The sequence below is a fragment of the Bos indicus genome, chromosome 8 (assembly GCF_029378745.1).
Source record: "Bos indicus isolate NIAB-ARS_2022 breed Sahiwal x Tharparkar chromosome 8, NIAB-ARS_B.indTharparkar_mat_pri_1.0, whole genome shotgun sequence".
NCBI lineage: Eukaryota > Metazoa > Chordata > Mammalia > Artiodactyla > Bovidae > Bos > Bos indicus.
This window is the reverse complement of record NC_091767.1, coordinates 105929138-105947100: the sequence shown is the minus strand read 5'-3', so window position 1 is coordinate 105947100 and position 17963 is coordinate 105929138. Positions and strand designations below refer to the sequence as shown.

At 44.4% G+C, this 17963-nt stretch overlaps 1 protein-coding gene across 3 annotated transcripts in view; it reads left to right on the top strand.

Moving 5' to 3' along the window:
• ASTN2 (astrotactin 2) overlaps window positions 1–17963 on the top strand; it is a 1047731-nt gene that overhangs the window by 651607 nt on the left and 378161 nt on the right. For all 3 annotated transcript variants that reach the window (XM_070795372.1, XM_019966821.2, XM_070795370.1), the window contains one exon: window positions 13662–13828. In XM_070795372.1, the coding sequence (XP_070651473.1) occupies window positions 13662–13828 (167 nt within the window). The remainder of the gene's footprint in view (window positions 1–13661; window positions 13829–17963) is intronic.

Here is a 17963-nt window from a genome sequence, read left to right as displayed (position 1 = left end):
AGTTGGTTGTTTTTCCTTCTGCTTTAGAACAGCTGGTCCACCTTCTAGACCTGGGGGTGGGGTGGTGGAACAGCTCATTACAAATTTTGTGCTCGGAGCAATTTGCATTCCATAATTAATGAACATTAAAATGCATAATTACAAACAGAAACAAATGGCTTGGTGCTGAGGAAAAGTCAGGCTGGGAAGGAGCCAGAGCATGCATGGGGGTGGAGGAGGAAGCTGGAGAGAGCAGGGCAGTGCCAGCCTGTGAGGGAAACAGCTGGGAATCCCCCAGCCCTCCCTTCTCAGATCCTCAAGGCTTTAAGACTCAGGGACCCAGGCCCAGGATCTTCCTGTGGTTTCTCTTCTGAGATGGAGCAGAATGGAGGCTGTGAAACTGTGGAGCCTGGCTGGCCTAGGTGAGGCCCCAAGCTCCGTCACCTACTAACCATGAGACCTCAGGCAAGGAGCAATGCTGCAAGAAGTGGGGTCATCGTCACTGGACCTGCCCCCTCTCTCCTGCCCGCTTCTGGTCCCACAGAGCCTGCCTCCCAAGGCTGCTTCTGTGAGCTCCAAGGAAGTACTTAGAGATAATTGAATTCACTTACTTCAGTAATCTCTTCTAAGTAGCAAAGCAGATCACTCCAGTCCTCTGCCAATAGACCTCCAGTGCCTTCCGGTTACACTTAGAATAAACTTGAGATGCCTTCTCATGACCAGAGACCAGGGTTAGCACCTTTTCTGTATGAAGGGCCAGGCAGCGAAACATTTTAGAATTTGCAAGTCATGTGTGATCCGTTCGTCATCATCTTCTTTAAAAACAAACAAGCAAGCAAAACCCTTTTAAAATGTAAAGAGACATTTTTAGCTCTAGAGCTGTGCAAAAATAGGCTGTGAAGGAGTGGATTTCTTTTCTCTATTTCTCCCACTAAAAACAACTAAAGCCTCCAGAGGTGATATATAAAACAAATTAAGACTGTGGGCTTCACAGGTGGCGCTAATGGTCAAGAATCCTCCTGCCAGTACACGAGACTCAAGGGATGTGGGTTTGATCCCTGGGTCAGGAAGATCCCCTAGCATAGGAAATGGCAACCCACTCCAGTGTTCTTGTCTGGAGGATTCCATAAACAGAGGAGTCTGGTGGGCTACAGTCCATGGGGTCACAAAGAATCAGGCACGACTGGGCACACCCAAGACTGTGAAAGGTGGAGAGAAGGAGGCAGGTCAGTTTAGGGGCTTTGAGACCAAGGAAGACATGTTGGTCATTCCCTGCATTTTCTTTTTGCCTCACGTCCCAAGCTTGGAGTTCAAGGAGCCAGCAACTAAGAAATAAATGACTGTAGATAGACCAAAACAAACAAAAAGCAGAAAACCTCCACCAAAAAATCAAATAAAACAAAAAACAATCAAAAGCCTGCTTTCTTCAGCCAGAGTATTAGGAAAAGGGAAGCCAACTAACCAACATAGAAGATTTTAGGCACTGATCATTCTATTCTAGCCAAACATCGCAGAAAAAATAAGTAAATAGCAGCAACACATCTATTCCCCTCCCCCCCCACCCCGTGCTAATAAAGGTCAAGTAGGGAACTAGATTTCATCTTTAGTAGGCTGTACTGAGACAGTCTGCCAACTCAGTCCTCCCTGCCTGCTAGCGGGGTGTCAGAGAAGGTCAGGTAAGGAGCCAGGACTTTAGTCCCCACTGAGTGGTAATGAGCAGCCTGCCTAACTCCATCTAAGGTCCATCCAGTGTCAGTGGAGACTAAATGGAGAGCCTGGATGTCACCCACAACCTTCAGTAATATGCTGCTCTCCCAAGCCTGCTGAGGTATTTCCAGAGGATGCTAGTAGAAAGTCAGGGCCATTGATCAGTAGTGATGAAACCATTCCTCCTCTCCACCCACGTGGTGTCAGTGGGGAACAGTGACTCTGCAGACCTACTGTTCCCATCCAGGAGGGAATCAGCAGAGTGCTAATAGGGAGGCAGATTCCCACCACTCCCAAGCATAACGAGGAGGACCCTTCCCTCTTGGGTACCCATGGAGGCCAAGTGGGGAGACTAGAGTTGTCTCCTCCTGACAGTTACCAGCTGTGTCTCCCCTTCCCCTGCTGGAGCGGTGTCAGAAAAAGCCGGATTAAAAGAAGTTATCTTTAAGATTCAGAATTTTTAAAATTAATAATATAACATAATGCTGCAAAAGTCTAGGTTTCCATTGGGAATCACTTGTCATACTAAGAACTAGGGAGATCTCAAACAGAATGAAAAAAGACAGCCAGTAAATGCTGCTATCAAGATAACAGAGATATTAGAATTATCTAACAAATATGCTGGGATAGCCCTAATGAAAATGCTTAAACAAGCAATTATAAGCACAGATAGACCAAAAAAAAAAGATAGGAGAGAGGGAGAAACTCTCAACAAAGAACCAAAAAAATATAAAGGAAAAGCAAATGGAAATTATGTAACTGAAAAATCAATAAATGATTTTTAAAAATAAAGCAGTGGATTGACTCACCAGCAGAATGGAGAGGACAAGGAAATAATCAGTGAACTGAAAGAACAATAGAACTTACCCACTCTGAACATCGAGAGAAAATAGATTGCAAAAGAAAATGAACACAGTCTCATGGGCCTGTAAGACCGGGGAAAAAGATCTAACATTTGTGTCATTGGAGCCCCAGAATAAGAGAAGAAACAGCAGGACTGAAAAAGTGCACAAATGAACAATGGCTAGAAACTACCCCGATTTAGCAAAATGAATCACTCTACAGATTCAAAAAGCTGACAAAACTCAAGGATAAACACACAAGTCCACACCAACACATCATAGGCAAACTTCTGGAAAATGTCTTTAAAAAAAAAAACCTTAAAAACAAGGAGAGAGAAATGACATCTACCGGGGAAAAACCGTTTGAATGACAGTGGCTTCTCATAAGAAATCATGGAGGCCAGAAGGAAGTGGCATAACATTTTGCAAGTGATGAATAAAAAATAGATCTGTCAACCCAGAAGCCTGTGTCTTATAAAATAATCCTTTAGGAATGAAGGAGAATGAAGATATTCTAGGATGCAGGAAAACTAAGAAAATTTGTCACCTGTAGACGTTTAAATAAATGCCTAATGAAAGTTACCAAGCAGAAAGGCAATCACAAAAGAAAGAATTTTGGAACACTGGAAGGGAAGAAAGAACACGGTTATCAAAAATATAGGTAATTGCATTAGACCTTTTTTCTCCTCTTGAGTTATCGTCATTGTGTTTTTATGATTAAAGCCAGAATGATAGCAATATCTGATGTGCTTCTAAATACAGTCCACCCAATATCCCCAGGTTTCACATCCACAGATTCAACAAGCTCAGATGTAAATTTCCCAGTTGGTTGGATTTGCAGACAGACAGCCTGCAGATGCGGAGTGTCTGTAACTCTTCACTGTACCAGGCCATATAAAGGGCTGAAGCGTCGGTGGAGTTTGGTATCCACGTGGAGCGCTGGACCAGTCTGCTATGGACACTGAGACACAGCCGTGTGTGTAGAAGAATATGCTGGACCAGTCTGCTATGGACGCTGAGACACAGCTGTGTGTGTAGAAGAATATTTACGAAAATTACCGCATTCTCTTGCACCCTTGGTTTCCCTGGTAAAGTGAAAGTCACTCAGTCGTGTCTGACTCTTTGCGACCCCATGAACTGTACAGTCCATGGAATTCTCCAGGCCAAAATACTGGAGTGGGCAGCCTTTCCCTTCTACAGCGGATCTTCCACTTCAATACCTGGGTTGGGAAGATCTGCTGGAGAAGGGATAGTCTACCTACTCCAGTATTCTTGGGCGTCCCTTGTGGCTCGGCTGGTAAAGAATCCACCTGCAATGTGGGAGACCTGGGTTTGATCCCTAGGTTGGGAAGACCCACTGGAGAAGGGAAAGACTACCCACTCCAGTATTTTGGCCTGGAGAATTCCATGGACTGTATAGTTCATGGGGTTGCAAAGAGTCAGACACGACTGAGTGGCTTTCACTTTTAAGAAAATTATGTTGTAAATGGGTGAGGATAAAAGGACATAAAGAGAAGTTTTCTACACATCAATTAAACTGGTAAAGATTGTCACCAGTACACGAGGATAAGTTATGCATACTAGAACAACCACTAAAAACTATACCAAGAGATGTGTCCCCAAATATTATAGACACATTAAAATGAAGTTCTAAAAAATGCTCAAGTAACCCATAGGAAGGTAAGGCAAAGAAAGCAGAGAAATGAAGAGCAGAGATCAGTAAACAGAAAATAAGCCAGTAGACTTAAGTTCCAAGATATCACTAATCACATTAACTATAAGTGATCTTACTACACAAATTAAAAGACTGAAATTGCCAGAGTGGTTAAAAATCATGACCCAATTATATGCTGTCTATGAGAAATTCACTTCACATATAATGATTTAGGTAGATTTGAGAGTAAACAGAAAAAGACATATATATAGCAAACAAAAGCTGAAGTAGCTTTATTATTATCGTAAAGTAGGCCTTAGAGCAAAGAGAAGGACTCTGAATGTAATAATGAAAGGGTTGTCCACCAGGAAGACATAGAAATCATAGATATTTATTCATTGAACAACAGAGCTGCAACATGTATGAAGCAAAAACTAACTGAACTGAAAGGAAAAATAGACTAATGCGCAGTTATATCTGGATCCTTCCATAACCCCTCTCAACAACTGATAGAACAATTAGAAAGTGAGCAGTGTTCTAGATTAGCTTAGTAACACCTCCGACTGGAAGGATCTAGTTAACATTTATAGAACTCTCTGCTCAGCAACAACAGAGCACATTCTTTTTAAGTGCCTATGGGACATGTATTGAGATAGACTGTATTCTGAGCCATGGTAAAATTCTCAACAAATTTAATGAATTTAAATCATACAGAGTGTGTACTCCAGCCACCACAGAATCAAACTAGAAAACAGTGGTAGATAACACCTGGAATACCTAAACACCTAAATACCTGAAAACTACACAACATATTTCTAAATAATCTATGAGTTGAAGAGGAAGTCTCAAGGGAAATTAAAAATACATTGAACAGAATGAAATAAAAACACAATATATCAAAATTTGTGGGACACAGCTAGCATAGTAATTCATCCTTTTCCTTAAAGTGAAAGTCTTTATATTTAATGAGGAGGAAATTTATAGCCATAAATGCATATATTAGGGGAAAAAAGTTTCAAATGAATAATCTAAGTTCCTATCTCAAGAACCTACTAAAAGGAGAATAATAAACCCAAATCAAACAGAAGAAATCAGTACAATTGAAAACAGAAAAAAGATAAAAATCAATGAAACAACAAAAAAGCTTATTTGAAAATGTCAAGAAAATTGAAAAAATACATAAAATGGCAAAACATTTAAAGAAAAGAAGAGGGAAGACCCAAGTTACTAACATCAGGAATAAAGTGTTAGTTGCTCAGTTGTGTCCAATTCTTTGTGACCCATGGACTGTAACACGCCAGGCTCCTCTGTCCATGGGATTTTCCAGGTAAGAATACTGGAGTGGGTTGCCGTTCCCTTCTCCAGGGAGTCTTCTGACCCAGGGATCAAGCCCGGGTCTCCTGCATCGCAGGCAGATTCTTTACTGTCTGAACCATTAGGAAACTTGAAGAAATAAACAAAATAGTAAGACTTTTTAAAAAAAAGGGAAGGTACAAGTTACCAATGAACCACCAGGAAACTTGAGAAAATAAACAAAATAGCAAGCCTTTTAAAAAAAAAGGGAAGATACAAGTTACCAATATCAGGAATAAGACAGATGATATCACTATAGACCCTGCAAACATCAAAAAGGTTAATAAAGGACTGCTACAAATAGCTGTTCAGTTCAGTCGCTCAGTCGTGTCCAGCTCTTTGCAACCCCATGAATCGCAGCACGCCAGGCCTCCCTGTCCATCACCAACTCCCGATACCCACATATATTTGACACCCTAGATGAAATGGACTATTTCCTTGAAAAATGCAAAATACGACGATTCACCCAATATGAAACAGATATTTGAATTGCCCTGTAACTTTTGTTTTTAATTTTGGCTGAACTGGGCCTTAATTGCAGCATACAGAATCTTTGATCATCATTGTAGCTTGCCGGATCTTAGTTGAAGCATATGGGATTGAACCCAGGTCCGCTGTGTTGGAAGTGCAAAGTCTTAGCCATGGACCGCCAGGGAAGTCCCCCTATAACTTTTAAGAAAATTCAAAATGTCACTTAAAAACTCCCCTCAAAAAAATCTATAAGCTTGGATAATTTCACTGGAGATGCAGACCTCGGGATATGTCTCACACCTTGTATAAAAATTAACTTGAAATGCATCATAGAATTAGAATTAACTGTAAAACCTAAAGCTATAACACTTCCAGAACACACACACACATGAGCAACTATTTGAGATTTGAGCTTGGCAAAGGGTTCTTAGATTCCAAGATATAGTTTTTATGATCCATAAAAGAGAAAATGATAACTTGGATTTCATCAAAATGAAAAACACTTGCTCTGTGAAAGCTCAGTGGAAGATGATGAGAAGACAAGTTACAAAGTGGGAAAGAAAATATTTACAAACTGCGTAGCTGACAAAAGTCTAATGTCTGGAATATATAAAGAACTCTCAGACCTTAAGGATGATAAGCAATCCAATTAGGAAATGAGCAAAAAACATTGAGAGACATCTCACAGAAAAGGATATAGAGATGGCAAATAAACCACAGATATTCAGCATCATTAACTATTCAGTTCAGTTCAGTTTAGTCGCTCAGTCGTGTCCAACTCTTTGTGACCCCATGAATCGCAGCACACCAGGCCTCCCTTTCCATCACCAACTCCTGGAGTTCACCCAGACTCATGTCCATCGAGTCAGTGATGCCATCCAGCCATCTCATCCTCTGTTGTCCCCTTCTCCTGCCCCCAATCCCTCCCAGCATCAGAGTCTTTTCCATTGAGTCAACTCTTCACATGAGGTGGCTGAAGTACTGGAGTTTCAGCTTTAGCATCATTCCTTCCAAAGAAATCCCAGGGCTGATCTCCTTCAGAATGGACTGGTTGGATCTCCTTGCAGTCCAAGGGACTCTCAAGAGTCTTCTCCAACACCACAGTTCAAAAGCATCAATTCTTCGGCACTCAGCCTTCTTCACAGTCCAACTCTCACATCCATACATGACCACAGGAAAAACCATAGCCTCAAATAGACGGACCTTTGTTGGCAAAGTAATGTCTCTGCTTTTGAATATGCTATCTAGGTTTAGTCATAACTTTTCTTCCAAGGAGTAGGCGTCTTTTAATTTCATGGCTGCAGTCACCATCTGCAGTGATTTTGGAGCCCCCAAAAATAAAGTCTGACACTGTTTCCACTGTTTCCCCATCTATTTCCCATGAGGTGATGGGCCTGGATGCCATGATCTTCGTTTTCTGAATGTTGAGCTTTAAGCCAACTTTTTCACTCTCCTGTTGCACTTTCATCAAAAGGCTTTTTAGTTCCTCTTCACTTTCTGCCATAAGGGGTGGTGTCATCTGCATATCTGAGGTTATTGATGTTTCTCCCGGCAGTCTTGATTCCAGCTTGTGCTTCTTCCAGCCCAGTGTTTCTCATGATGTACTCTACATAGAAGTTAAATAAGCAGGGTGACAATATACAGCCTTGATGAACTCCTTTTCCTATTTGGAACCAGTCTGTTGTTCCATGTCCAGTTCTAACTGTTGCTTCCTGACCTGCATACAGGAAAATGCAAATTGAAACCACAGTTGGGGTATGACTAAACCCCTGTCAGGGTGGCTAAAATGAAAAATATCCACACCATCAGATGTTGACAAGGACGTGGAAAATCTGGACTGCTCATATTTTGTGTGTGAGCATTTGAATTAGTACCACTACCCTGGAAAAGTTTGGCAGCTTCCTAAAAATATTAGACATGCAATTATCATACAACTGAGAAATTATACTCCTTGGCCTTTATCCTCCCCCCCCCCAGGGGAATAAAAACTTATGTCCTCACAAAAAAACCTGCACACTAGCGCAGCTTTAGGGCTTACCACATGGTGCAGCAGTAAAGAATCTGCCCGCCAGTGCAGGAGATGCCAAATATGCAGGTTCAATCCCTGGGTCGGGAAGATTCCTGAGAGAATGAAGTAACAACCCACTCCAAGTATTCTGCCCTGGGAAATTTCATGAACAGAGGAGCCTGGCAGGCAACAGTCCATGGAGATTCAAAGAGCCGGACAAGACTGAAGCGGCTAACGCACACACACACACACACACACACACACACACACACATGCATAGTCCCTCCATACCATAGCTTAATACTCTTCATTTAAAAAGGAACTAAATATTGGTACATGAAACCACCTGGATGAACATGAGAAATATGCGAATGCAAAAATTCAACTCCTAAAAAGTTCATTTGATTTATGATTTTATTTATGTAACAGTCTTGAAATGACAGACATTGTGGAAACAGAGAACATACTGGTTGTTGCCAAGTACTCAGGAAGGGAGTCAGGTGAGCAGTGGGTGTGGCTTTAAAAGGGCAAGAGGAGGAATGAACGTAGTGTTGGAAACGTCCTGTATCTTGATTGTCTGTATGTATGTCCTGGTTGTCATACTTTACTATAGTTTTGCAAGATGTTACCATTGAGGGAAACTGGCAACGCATCATGTCTTTCTGTATTGTGCTGTGTGTGCTTGGTCGCTCAGTCGTGTCTGTCTCTTTACAACCCCATTGACTGCACCCCGCCAGGCTCCTCCATCCATGGGGATTCTCCAGGCAAGAATACTGGAGTGGGTTGCCATTCTCCTCTTGAGGGGATCTTCCTGACCCAGGGATGGAACCCAGGTCTCCTACATTGCAGGCAGATTGTTTACTATTTGAGCCTTATTTCTTAAAGCTTCATGTGAATCTCTTAAGTATCTCAACATTTTTAAATGCATAATTAAAAAGAAAAAAGCACAGTTCTCTGACTACATTTGTCCTATAGACCACAGTTTGCCAACCCCTGGCTTAAGTGAGCTGGTCCCTTCCTACCTCTCCCCGCTTGCCTTATACTAACCTTGTTTATTCCTGTCTCACGGAGCTTCAGCTGCATTGGTCTCCTCTGTTCCATAGATAGGACAACACTGTTCCTGACTCAGGACTTTCATACTTGCTATTACTTCTTGGATAACTCTCTCCACTTATATTCTGTTGGGAGATCCTGCTTACTGTTCAGGCTTCGCTCAAGTGCTCAGTTTATACTTCTTTGACTCTATCCCACTCACTTTTTACCATATTGTACTTCTGTTGTACTCATGTATGGATGTGAGAGTTGGACTATAAAGAAAGCTGAACACCGAAGAATTGATGCTCTTGAACTGTGGTGTTGGAGAAGACTCTTGAGAGTCCCTTGGACAGCAAGGAGATCCAACCAGTCCATCCTAAAGGAGATCAGTCCTGGGTGTTCATTGGAATGACTGATGTTGAAGCTGAAACTCCAGTACTTTGGCCACCTGATGCAAAGAACTGACTCATTTGAAAAGACCCTGATGATGGGAAAGATTGAGGGCAGGAGGAGAAGGGGACAACAGAGGATGAGATGGTTGGATGGCATCACCGATTCAATGGACATGAGTTTAGGTAAACTCCGGGAGTTGGTGATGGACAGGGAGGGCTGGCATGCTGCAGTTCATGGGGTCGCAAAGAGTTGGACACGACTGAGCGACTGAACTGAACTGAACTGAACTTTTGTTGTACTTCTTTACACTATGAAATAATCATTTTACTTCCTGTTAATTATTTGTCTTCTCTCTAGAACTTATTCCCCCTGAGAACAAGGTCTTGCTTGTTGTGTTCTTCAGTACTGCGTGTCCAGCACCCAGCATGTATGCTTAGCGCTGAGTAGACATTCAGTATGCATTTCTTAAATGGTCAGTGAAGGACTTAGATGGCTGAGAAAGAAAAGACATGCTGATAGTCCCACTTAGGCTTTGTGGGGGGAATGGGTTTGTCCATTGATCTTTTGTTCCACTTACCCATTCTTTTTATGCTTCATTCATTGAGCGCTTATGATGTGCCCGGTTCTGAGCCAGACATGCTAGGTGGTTTTCCCACAGGATCTCCAGAAATGCCTCCCAGAAAGCATTCTTACTTCTCTCTTACAGATGAGGAGCCTGAGAGTGTTTCAGAGGGGAAGCACTTGCCTAGATGCTCAGCATCAAAGGCCTGTGTGCAGTTCAAGACTGAAATCGCCCTTGTCTCCTGTCTCGTCAGGTCCTATCTCCAAGCTATTCTCCCTATTTAAAGAAAGAAAGCTGAGGCCCAGCTCGGTACAAGCACCGGGCACATGAGTGGTGTTCCTGGGGAGGGTTCTGTTCTTCCTCTTCCTAGAAGACAGAATGTCCCTTTTGCTTCAGTGACATCTGTCTTCCCTGTAAGAATACATCTCTGACCCAAACCCCCCTCCTTTGATACTCCCAGTCAAGCACATTCACAGAATTTCTGTTTTCCCGTTCAGATTACACCATGCTTCTTCACATTTCCTGGGTAACTATTTCTCTAACAGATAGGTGTATTTCTCATTTCTCAATCTGGATCCTAAGCTCCTTAATCATACCCAGAATGGCAGCTGGCAGCTCGTGTCTGCCGAACACCGTGCCAAGCGCTTGATGTATTTATCTCACTGTATTAGTTATCTATCGCTGTGTAACAAATTATCCCTAAATTGGGCAGCTTAAAACAAAAGGCATTTATTATCTCACACCAGCTCTGAGGATTAGAAATTTAAGAGTGGCCTAACAAACTCGGTGGCTTAAGAAAATAGAAATGTGTTCTCTCAAGGTTCTGAAGGCCAGATGTGTGAGATCACAGTGTCAGCAGGGTCCTGCCCCGTCCTAGGGCTCTAGGGGAGAATGTCCCAGCCTCTCTGGCTTCTGGTGGCTGCAGCGTTGGGTGACTTGTGGCCACGTCACCCCAGTCGCTGTGTCCTCCCCCCCACACACCTGGCCCTCTCTGTATGCAGTCTCTCTCTCTGCTTCCCTTTTAAAAGGAACTTTGTGGCAGCATTTAGAGCTAACTGGATCACACCAGGATATGCTCCTCATCTCAACAGCATTAATTTAATTATATCTGTGAAAAGCTTTTGCCATAGAAGGTAACATTCATATGTTCCAAAGATTAGGATGGGGATATATCTTAGGGAGGCTTCCCAAGTGGCGCTAGTGGTAAAGAACCCGCCTGCCAATGCAGGAGTCATAAGAGACACAGATTCGATCCCTGGGTCAGGCAGATCTCGCCTGGAGGAGAGCATGGCGATCCACTCCAGTATTCTTGCCTGGAGAATCCCGTGGACAGAGGAGCCCGGCAGGCTCCAGTCCATGGGTTGCAAAGAGTCAGACACGACTGAAGCTGTTTAGCACACACACAGCACATGTGCATTAGCCTTCTCACATGACCTCATGGGTTTGCCATAAAGGTTAACTGAATTAAATCAGATAAAGTGCTTAGATTATGCCTGGAGTATAGGATGTTTTAAAGAACAAGAGTGGTGGGGAATCAGTAGGGGATGATGGAAAGAATCATGAGTTACCTGATTGAGTAGTATTTTCTGTTTCATGGTGAGAAGGTCAGCCCTCCCTTCTCGCACTCAGCCCCGAGTCTCTGCAGACAGACAGCCCAGCCTCGGGTAGCAGCACATGCCGTCAAATGACCCCATGACCAAGTGCCTTTCTGGCTGACACTAAATGTTCTGAGACAAGCAGGGGCCTCCTCTGAGCTTGTATTAATATGTACAGCACTTCACTCCCACGGAAAATTGATTTTTCTTTTTAAGCACAAAATGTAGCCAGTTTTATAACCTTTCTGCTGCTTGACAAAGGCCATTTATAACCGACTCTCTCTGTCACCCTTCCTGGCGCCAGTCTCAAGTGTCTCGAAGAACTCTCTCTTGCGTTTGTAATTATGAATTCTTCTTAGGCAAAATTTAATTTCCAAGAGAGCTGACCTTTTTTTGTTGCTGTGGGTTTTGTAAATTAACTTTGGGGTGTGTGTTTTGTTATTGATGTTGTTCAGGATGATGGCTTAGGGAGGAGGGAGGGGACAGGGGAGCTGGTTGGGAGGAGAGGAACATGGGGAGGGCATTTTAATCAGCAATGTCCAGTGATGGATGAAGAGGGCTGGGCTCCTAGTGTTAATCTTGGTGGACAGGAAATGCCAGCCGGATGACTGAAATTAAAACCTAGTACCTCATTTTCTCTCCTGAACACAGGAGCGTTGGGACTGTGTTCTCCATCTGCTGGACTGGAGATGGGCTCAGCTTCATCAAATGATAGGAAACTAGATTAAATAAATAGGTGGTTTTCCCGAGGCTATAAGAGCTTCCATTCACAGAGCACTTAGCAGGTGCCAAAAGGAGCAAAAAGAGCCTTTGACTGAGATCGCTCAAGGTTGGAATCGGTGAGGTCTTTAAGGAACCAGAGGGCAGCCCATTTGGTTACCCAGAGGAAGGTGCCTGTGGCTAGACAGAGGCTTTGAAATCATCTGTCCATGGGATCAGTAGCTGGACCTGGGCTGTCAGCTTTAGGAAGGGTCACTTTGCTGCTGTTTAGAATGCCTTTATTTATTTGCACTCGGGAGTGATGCTATTTAGAAATATCACACTGGTGGCCACTAGGAGGATGATAGAGAGGAGGCCAGATTGGCGGTTAGCAGACTGTTTAGGAGGCCTTTTGTGGAGACGTACAAGTCTCATTTAGGAATTCAGGCTCTTCAGGCTGGAGAATAGGTGACACATTCAAGACAGGAAGGAAGAGAAATTACATTTGATGAGTACCAAAGCACATGCCAAATTCCAAAGTAAGTTTTGCAGCCCCTGTGACCCAACTTAAGCTTGAAAGCAAATCCGCCGAAGCCGGTGCTGAGCCTGTTTAATGGATAAGGAAGTTGAAACTCAGAGAGGGCGAGTAACTTACCCCAGATCAGGCAGGAAGAAGGGGAAGATCTGGAATTTAAACTCATATTGGTAGACGCTCTTAAAAATGTATCTGGCTGCCTCTGCAAGTGACCCAGTGGGGCAGTAATAATAAACACAGTACTGATGATGACCCCAGCAAGGTCAGTGTTCACAGCAGCTCACATTTGCTTGCATGGTTGCCATATGAGCCACGGAGTTCTTAGCCCTCTGCACACACGAGCTCCCTTCATTCTTACAACTTTACAAGACAGGTATCGACAAAAGTTCCATTTTACAGGTGGGCACACTGAGGTTCAGAGGGGTAGAGGAATTTGTCCAAGGCCACACAGCTGTTATTTAATAGTTGATCAGATAAGACTCTGTTGTCGTTTGTTTTTAAAGATTTTTTTTTTTTAGATGTAGACCGTTTTTAAAGTCTTTAGTGAATTGGTTACAAAATTGTTTCTGTTTCATGTTTTGGTGTTTTGGGCCACAAGGCATGGGGGAATCTCAGTCCCCAACCAGGGATGGAGCCCGTACCCACTACGTTAGAAGACAAAGGCTTAACCACTGGACTGCTAGGGAAGTCCCACAGTGAGATAAGACCTTGAGCTGCTCTCTGCGGTCCTGACTCCTGTCCCTTTGCAGGGGGTGAGAGAAGAGGGCATGATGAGACCACTGCCTATTCAGCCGTAACCACCCTGCTCCTCTCTCTCCCTCTGAGCAGTGCCCCGAGGAGCTGAGGCCCATGAAGGATGGCTCGGGCTGCTACGACCACTCCAAAGGCATCGACTGCTCTGACGGCTTCAACGGCGGCTGCGAGCAGCTGTGTCTGCAGCAGACGGTGCCCTTGCCCTACGATGCCACCTCCAGCACCATCTTCATGTTCTGCGGGTGAGTCTCTGTCCCCGAGGCCCGACCACTCCCTTCAGAGCAGTGGGATGGATGCAGAAAGAAAAAAAGTCAGGCCTGGCCTGACTGGTTCTGACCTTCACTGAAATGGCCTTTATGCTTCTGCTTTTTCAGCCCCAGAGGCAAAAAGCAACAGTCTAACCTTTGGGTTGGGGATTGAGAAGAAGAATGGAAGAAGAAAGATAAATAATTGATTAGTGATTATAATAAATGGCACACACGTTCCGGCTGCACCCTAGGATCAGGACTTCCTTTCTATAAAAGTCTCCTGCCCTTTCTGCATCTACCCCACAGCCCGGGTCAGTGTATCATGGAGATGAAAGCAGGCATCTTGAAGGTGTCTTGAAGGTGTGGTGCTACAGAATGTGGGCTTAGCCCAGGCTTTTGGTCCTGTTTCTGCAGGGAGTAAGCAGTGCCAAGTTCAGAGGCTAGTTCTTCTTTGTCCTCATGTCCCTGTCGATAAGAATAGTTCATTGGGAGACACGAGGTGGAGAGGAAGCAATGCAGGCAAAGCTCAAAAAGTTCTCACTCCTGTTAGGAATTCAGCTGAGTTTTAAGGTTGGTATGAGACGGAAAGAGGGGGTCACGTTGGGACCAACTTGTCGAGTGACCTGGGACAAGCCGCTCTCCCTCCCTGGGCTGCCATTTGACCACCTGCGAAATACGATCCGGGAAAATGATGCCTAGTGCTTCTTCCAGTTAACCTTGTTTTCCATGTTGAAAATGACTGCAGCGGGACCTGTGCCGTGGAGAGCTTCTAGGATCGCGTTTGATCCTTAGCCATCATTCAAGGAAATGGCAGCCTTTTTCCTTCTCTTTATTCCCTTTCTGCTGATGTCTTCATATTAGGCAACTTGTTCTCCTTTTGACATTCTGTGACTCAGAAAAATGGTCTTTTGTGTTGCAAGATGGTCAGGCATTGAAGTGTGCTTAGTGCTTTCCTGGGCTTCCCAGGCAGCACAGAGGTAGAGAATCTGCCTGCCGGTACAGGAGATGCAAGAGACACAGGTTCGATCCCTGGGCTGGGAAGATCCCCTGCAGGAGGAAACAGCCAGCTGCTCCAGTATTCTCGCCTGGAGAGTTCCAGGGACAGAGAAGCCTGGTGGGCTACCATCCACAGGGCTGCGAAGAGCCGGACACAACTGAGCAGCTGAATGCACACAGGGCTTTACTAAGATAGAAAAGGAGAAAAAAGCATTTAACAACCTTTTCAGCCCCAAGAACTATGAAAGAGGAGGTGGAGGAATGCGTAAGTGCTTAATTTCAGTTTAACAGGAAATTAATTTTACCTGCATGGTTCTAGTCTGTGGGATCTGGTTTTCCTTCTGGGACTCATTTCAGGGGCTCCCCACCCCAGCCCCAGTTACGCTTGGTGCCAGAGGCGCCTTTGAGCAGGTGTTAGAGCAGCTCGCTGGAGGCCCTAGATATGTATCAGTAAAATAAATAAGAAATAAATTAGTGTGTGCAGACCTGAATTTATAGGGTCTCTCCTCAGCTGAAGTGACTGCAGGGCAGTGCTGAGTAAATTATGCATGGGCTTAGATCTGAGGCCTGAATACCGAATCAGCTGTGTTCTTATCATCGCTATTGTACTTGGGGGGAGGGGTGTCCTTCTGTTGCAAGCAGCAGTTTACAGCAGGGGACCACAGCAGTAATGGATTTTGACATAGAAACTGTCTGCCTCTTGTATCCATAGCAGACTGCCAGGGTCAAGGGGAATTGGTATACATTTGGGTTCCAATCCTGATCACCTCTAACTTTCTCTTAGACATCAGGCAAGACTCTCAGGACCCTTGACCTTCAGTCTCTAGAATCTCTAAAATTTTAATAATATCTGCCTTAATGTAACGCTGGTTGTAAAGAGTGCAAAGGGCATTTATTACTCCATTTAGGTTAGGTAATGTGTCCAAGGTCACGTGGCTGGTAATGTAGCTTGCCGCTTCTCACTGTGTGACCTTAAGCGAGTTACTTAACATTGCTGTGCCTCAGTTTTCTCATCTGTAGAAAAGCGATGACAGCAGTGTCTCTCTATAGAGTTGCTGTGAGGATTAAATGCATGACATTACTTGCATCACAGTTTATTGCTGTTGTTTAGTCACTAGGTCCTAAGTCATTTCCGACTCCTTGCAGCCCCGTGGGCTCTAGCCCGCCAGGGTCCTCTGTCCATGGGATTTCCCAGGCAAGAATACTGGAGTGGGTAGTCATTCCCTTCTCCAGGGATCTTCCCCACCCAGGGATCGGACCTGGATCTGCTGAGTCTCCTCCATTGGCAGGTGGCCGTTTTCACCGCTGAGCCCACCAGGGAAGCTCCTGCATCACAATTTACATTAGTATTTATAAAGTGCATGGATGTCGCACTCTTAGGTATTTGTTAAATAAAGTAGCTAAAGTCAATGATAGTAAGGACAGCAGGCCTCCACTTGCTCAGTGACCTGAGGGGCTCAACCTCTTGTCTGTGAGACAAGGACAAAGTAACCATCCCTGCCCAGAAAGGTCTCTGCAAGTTTTCAATGAGACTGAATTAAGAGAGTGCAGGTGTGCTGTGGGCTGTTGAGGCTCCTCCAAATGCTGACAAACAGGAGGAAAATGGGGATAAAACTCAGGTCTCCTAAAACCAACTGCAGTGTCAACAGTCTTTGAAAATTGTCTATTAAAGATGCAAATGAGAAGTTAGCCACATTTGTTAGAAGCACTATAAACAAAACAATGAAAACCATTAGCAGGTACTTGTGTGAAAGTTGGTGGAGAGAAGTGGCAGGCTATTGAATTAAGCAAGGAAAACAAACCCTCACTCAAGGGGACCTTGTTGACTTGTTCAGAGCTCTGTGCCCTTGCTGAGAGTTTCCTGGGTAGCACAGGTTTCATAATGCTTTTTTCAGGCAGGTTAATATGGACAGAGGAGCCTGGTAGACTGCAGGCCATGGGGTCCATGGAGTCAGGCACGACTGAGCGACTTCACTTTCACTAATAATAGCAGCTAACACTTATTAAGCACTTCCTATGTGCCATGACTGTGCTAAATGTTTTGATTACATTAGCCCGCAGAATTCTCATAACAAATCTACAAAGGAGGTACTGATCTCAGCGAGGCAGCAGTGAGAGGTGGCGTGAAGTCAGATCTTAATTCCCTGCCCAGGAATTGAACCTGGGTATCGTGCCAACAAAGGTCCATCTAGTCAAAGCTATGGTTTTTCCAGTAGTCATGTATGGATGTGAGAGTTAGACTATAAAGAAAGCTGAATGCTGAAGAATTGATACTTTTGAACTGTGATGTTGGAGAAGACTCTTGAGAGTCCCTTGGACTGCAAGGAGGTCAAACTAGTCAATCCTAAAGGAAATCAGTCCTGAATATTCATTGGAAGGACAGATGCTGAAGCTGAAACTCCAATACTTTGGCCACCTGATGGGAAGGGCTGACTCATTTGAAAAGACCCTGATGCTGGGAATGATTGAAGGCAGGAGAAGGGGACAACAGAGGATGAGATGGTTGCATGTCACTGACTCAATGGACGTGAGTTTGAGCAAGCTCCTGGAGTTGGTGATGGACAGGGAGACCTGGGGTGCTGCAGTCCATGGGGTCACAACCGCAGTCGAACACAACTGAGCGACTGAACTGAACTGATCCTGGATGAGAACCAGGAATCCTAGGCCATTAAGGGCTAGAGACTGTAAGCTATTTTTCCCTGAATCTTTGCCTCGGGTGAAAAATACGTTTATCACGGAGGGAGAAACTGTAAACCCAGATTTGGAGTTATTATTAGGGACATAGCACGACAACAAGTGGGAGAGGACATAGAGAAACTGTTTGGGTGAGGTAGAAGTAAGACAGAGATGCAAGGCTGCAGTGAAAGGCTGCGGGCCTCCCCCCAGTGAGGAGGAGCATAGTAAAGTGGCGGTCATTTATATGGGGCAGTTCTTCCGGGGCTTTGTCTTCCTCCAGGCCAATTATCTGATTTCTTTTTCCACACCTAACCTACCCTGGGACACTCACTCCCATATGCAAGCACCCTTCAGCCAAGGTGGATCTCGAACTGCAGGCTTCTGGGAGGAGCAAGACTCATTATGGCCTGGAATTATCCCCTGACTTTTGATCCACAAGGAGCCTTTCTGCACATGA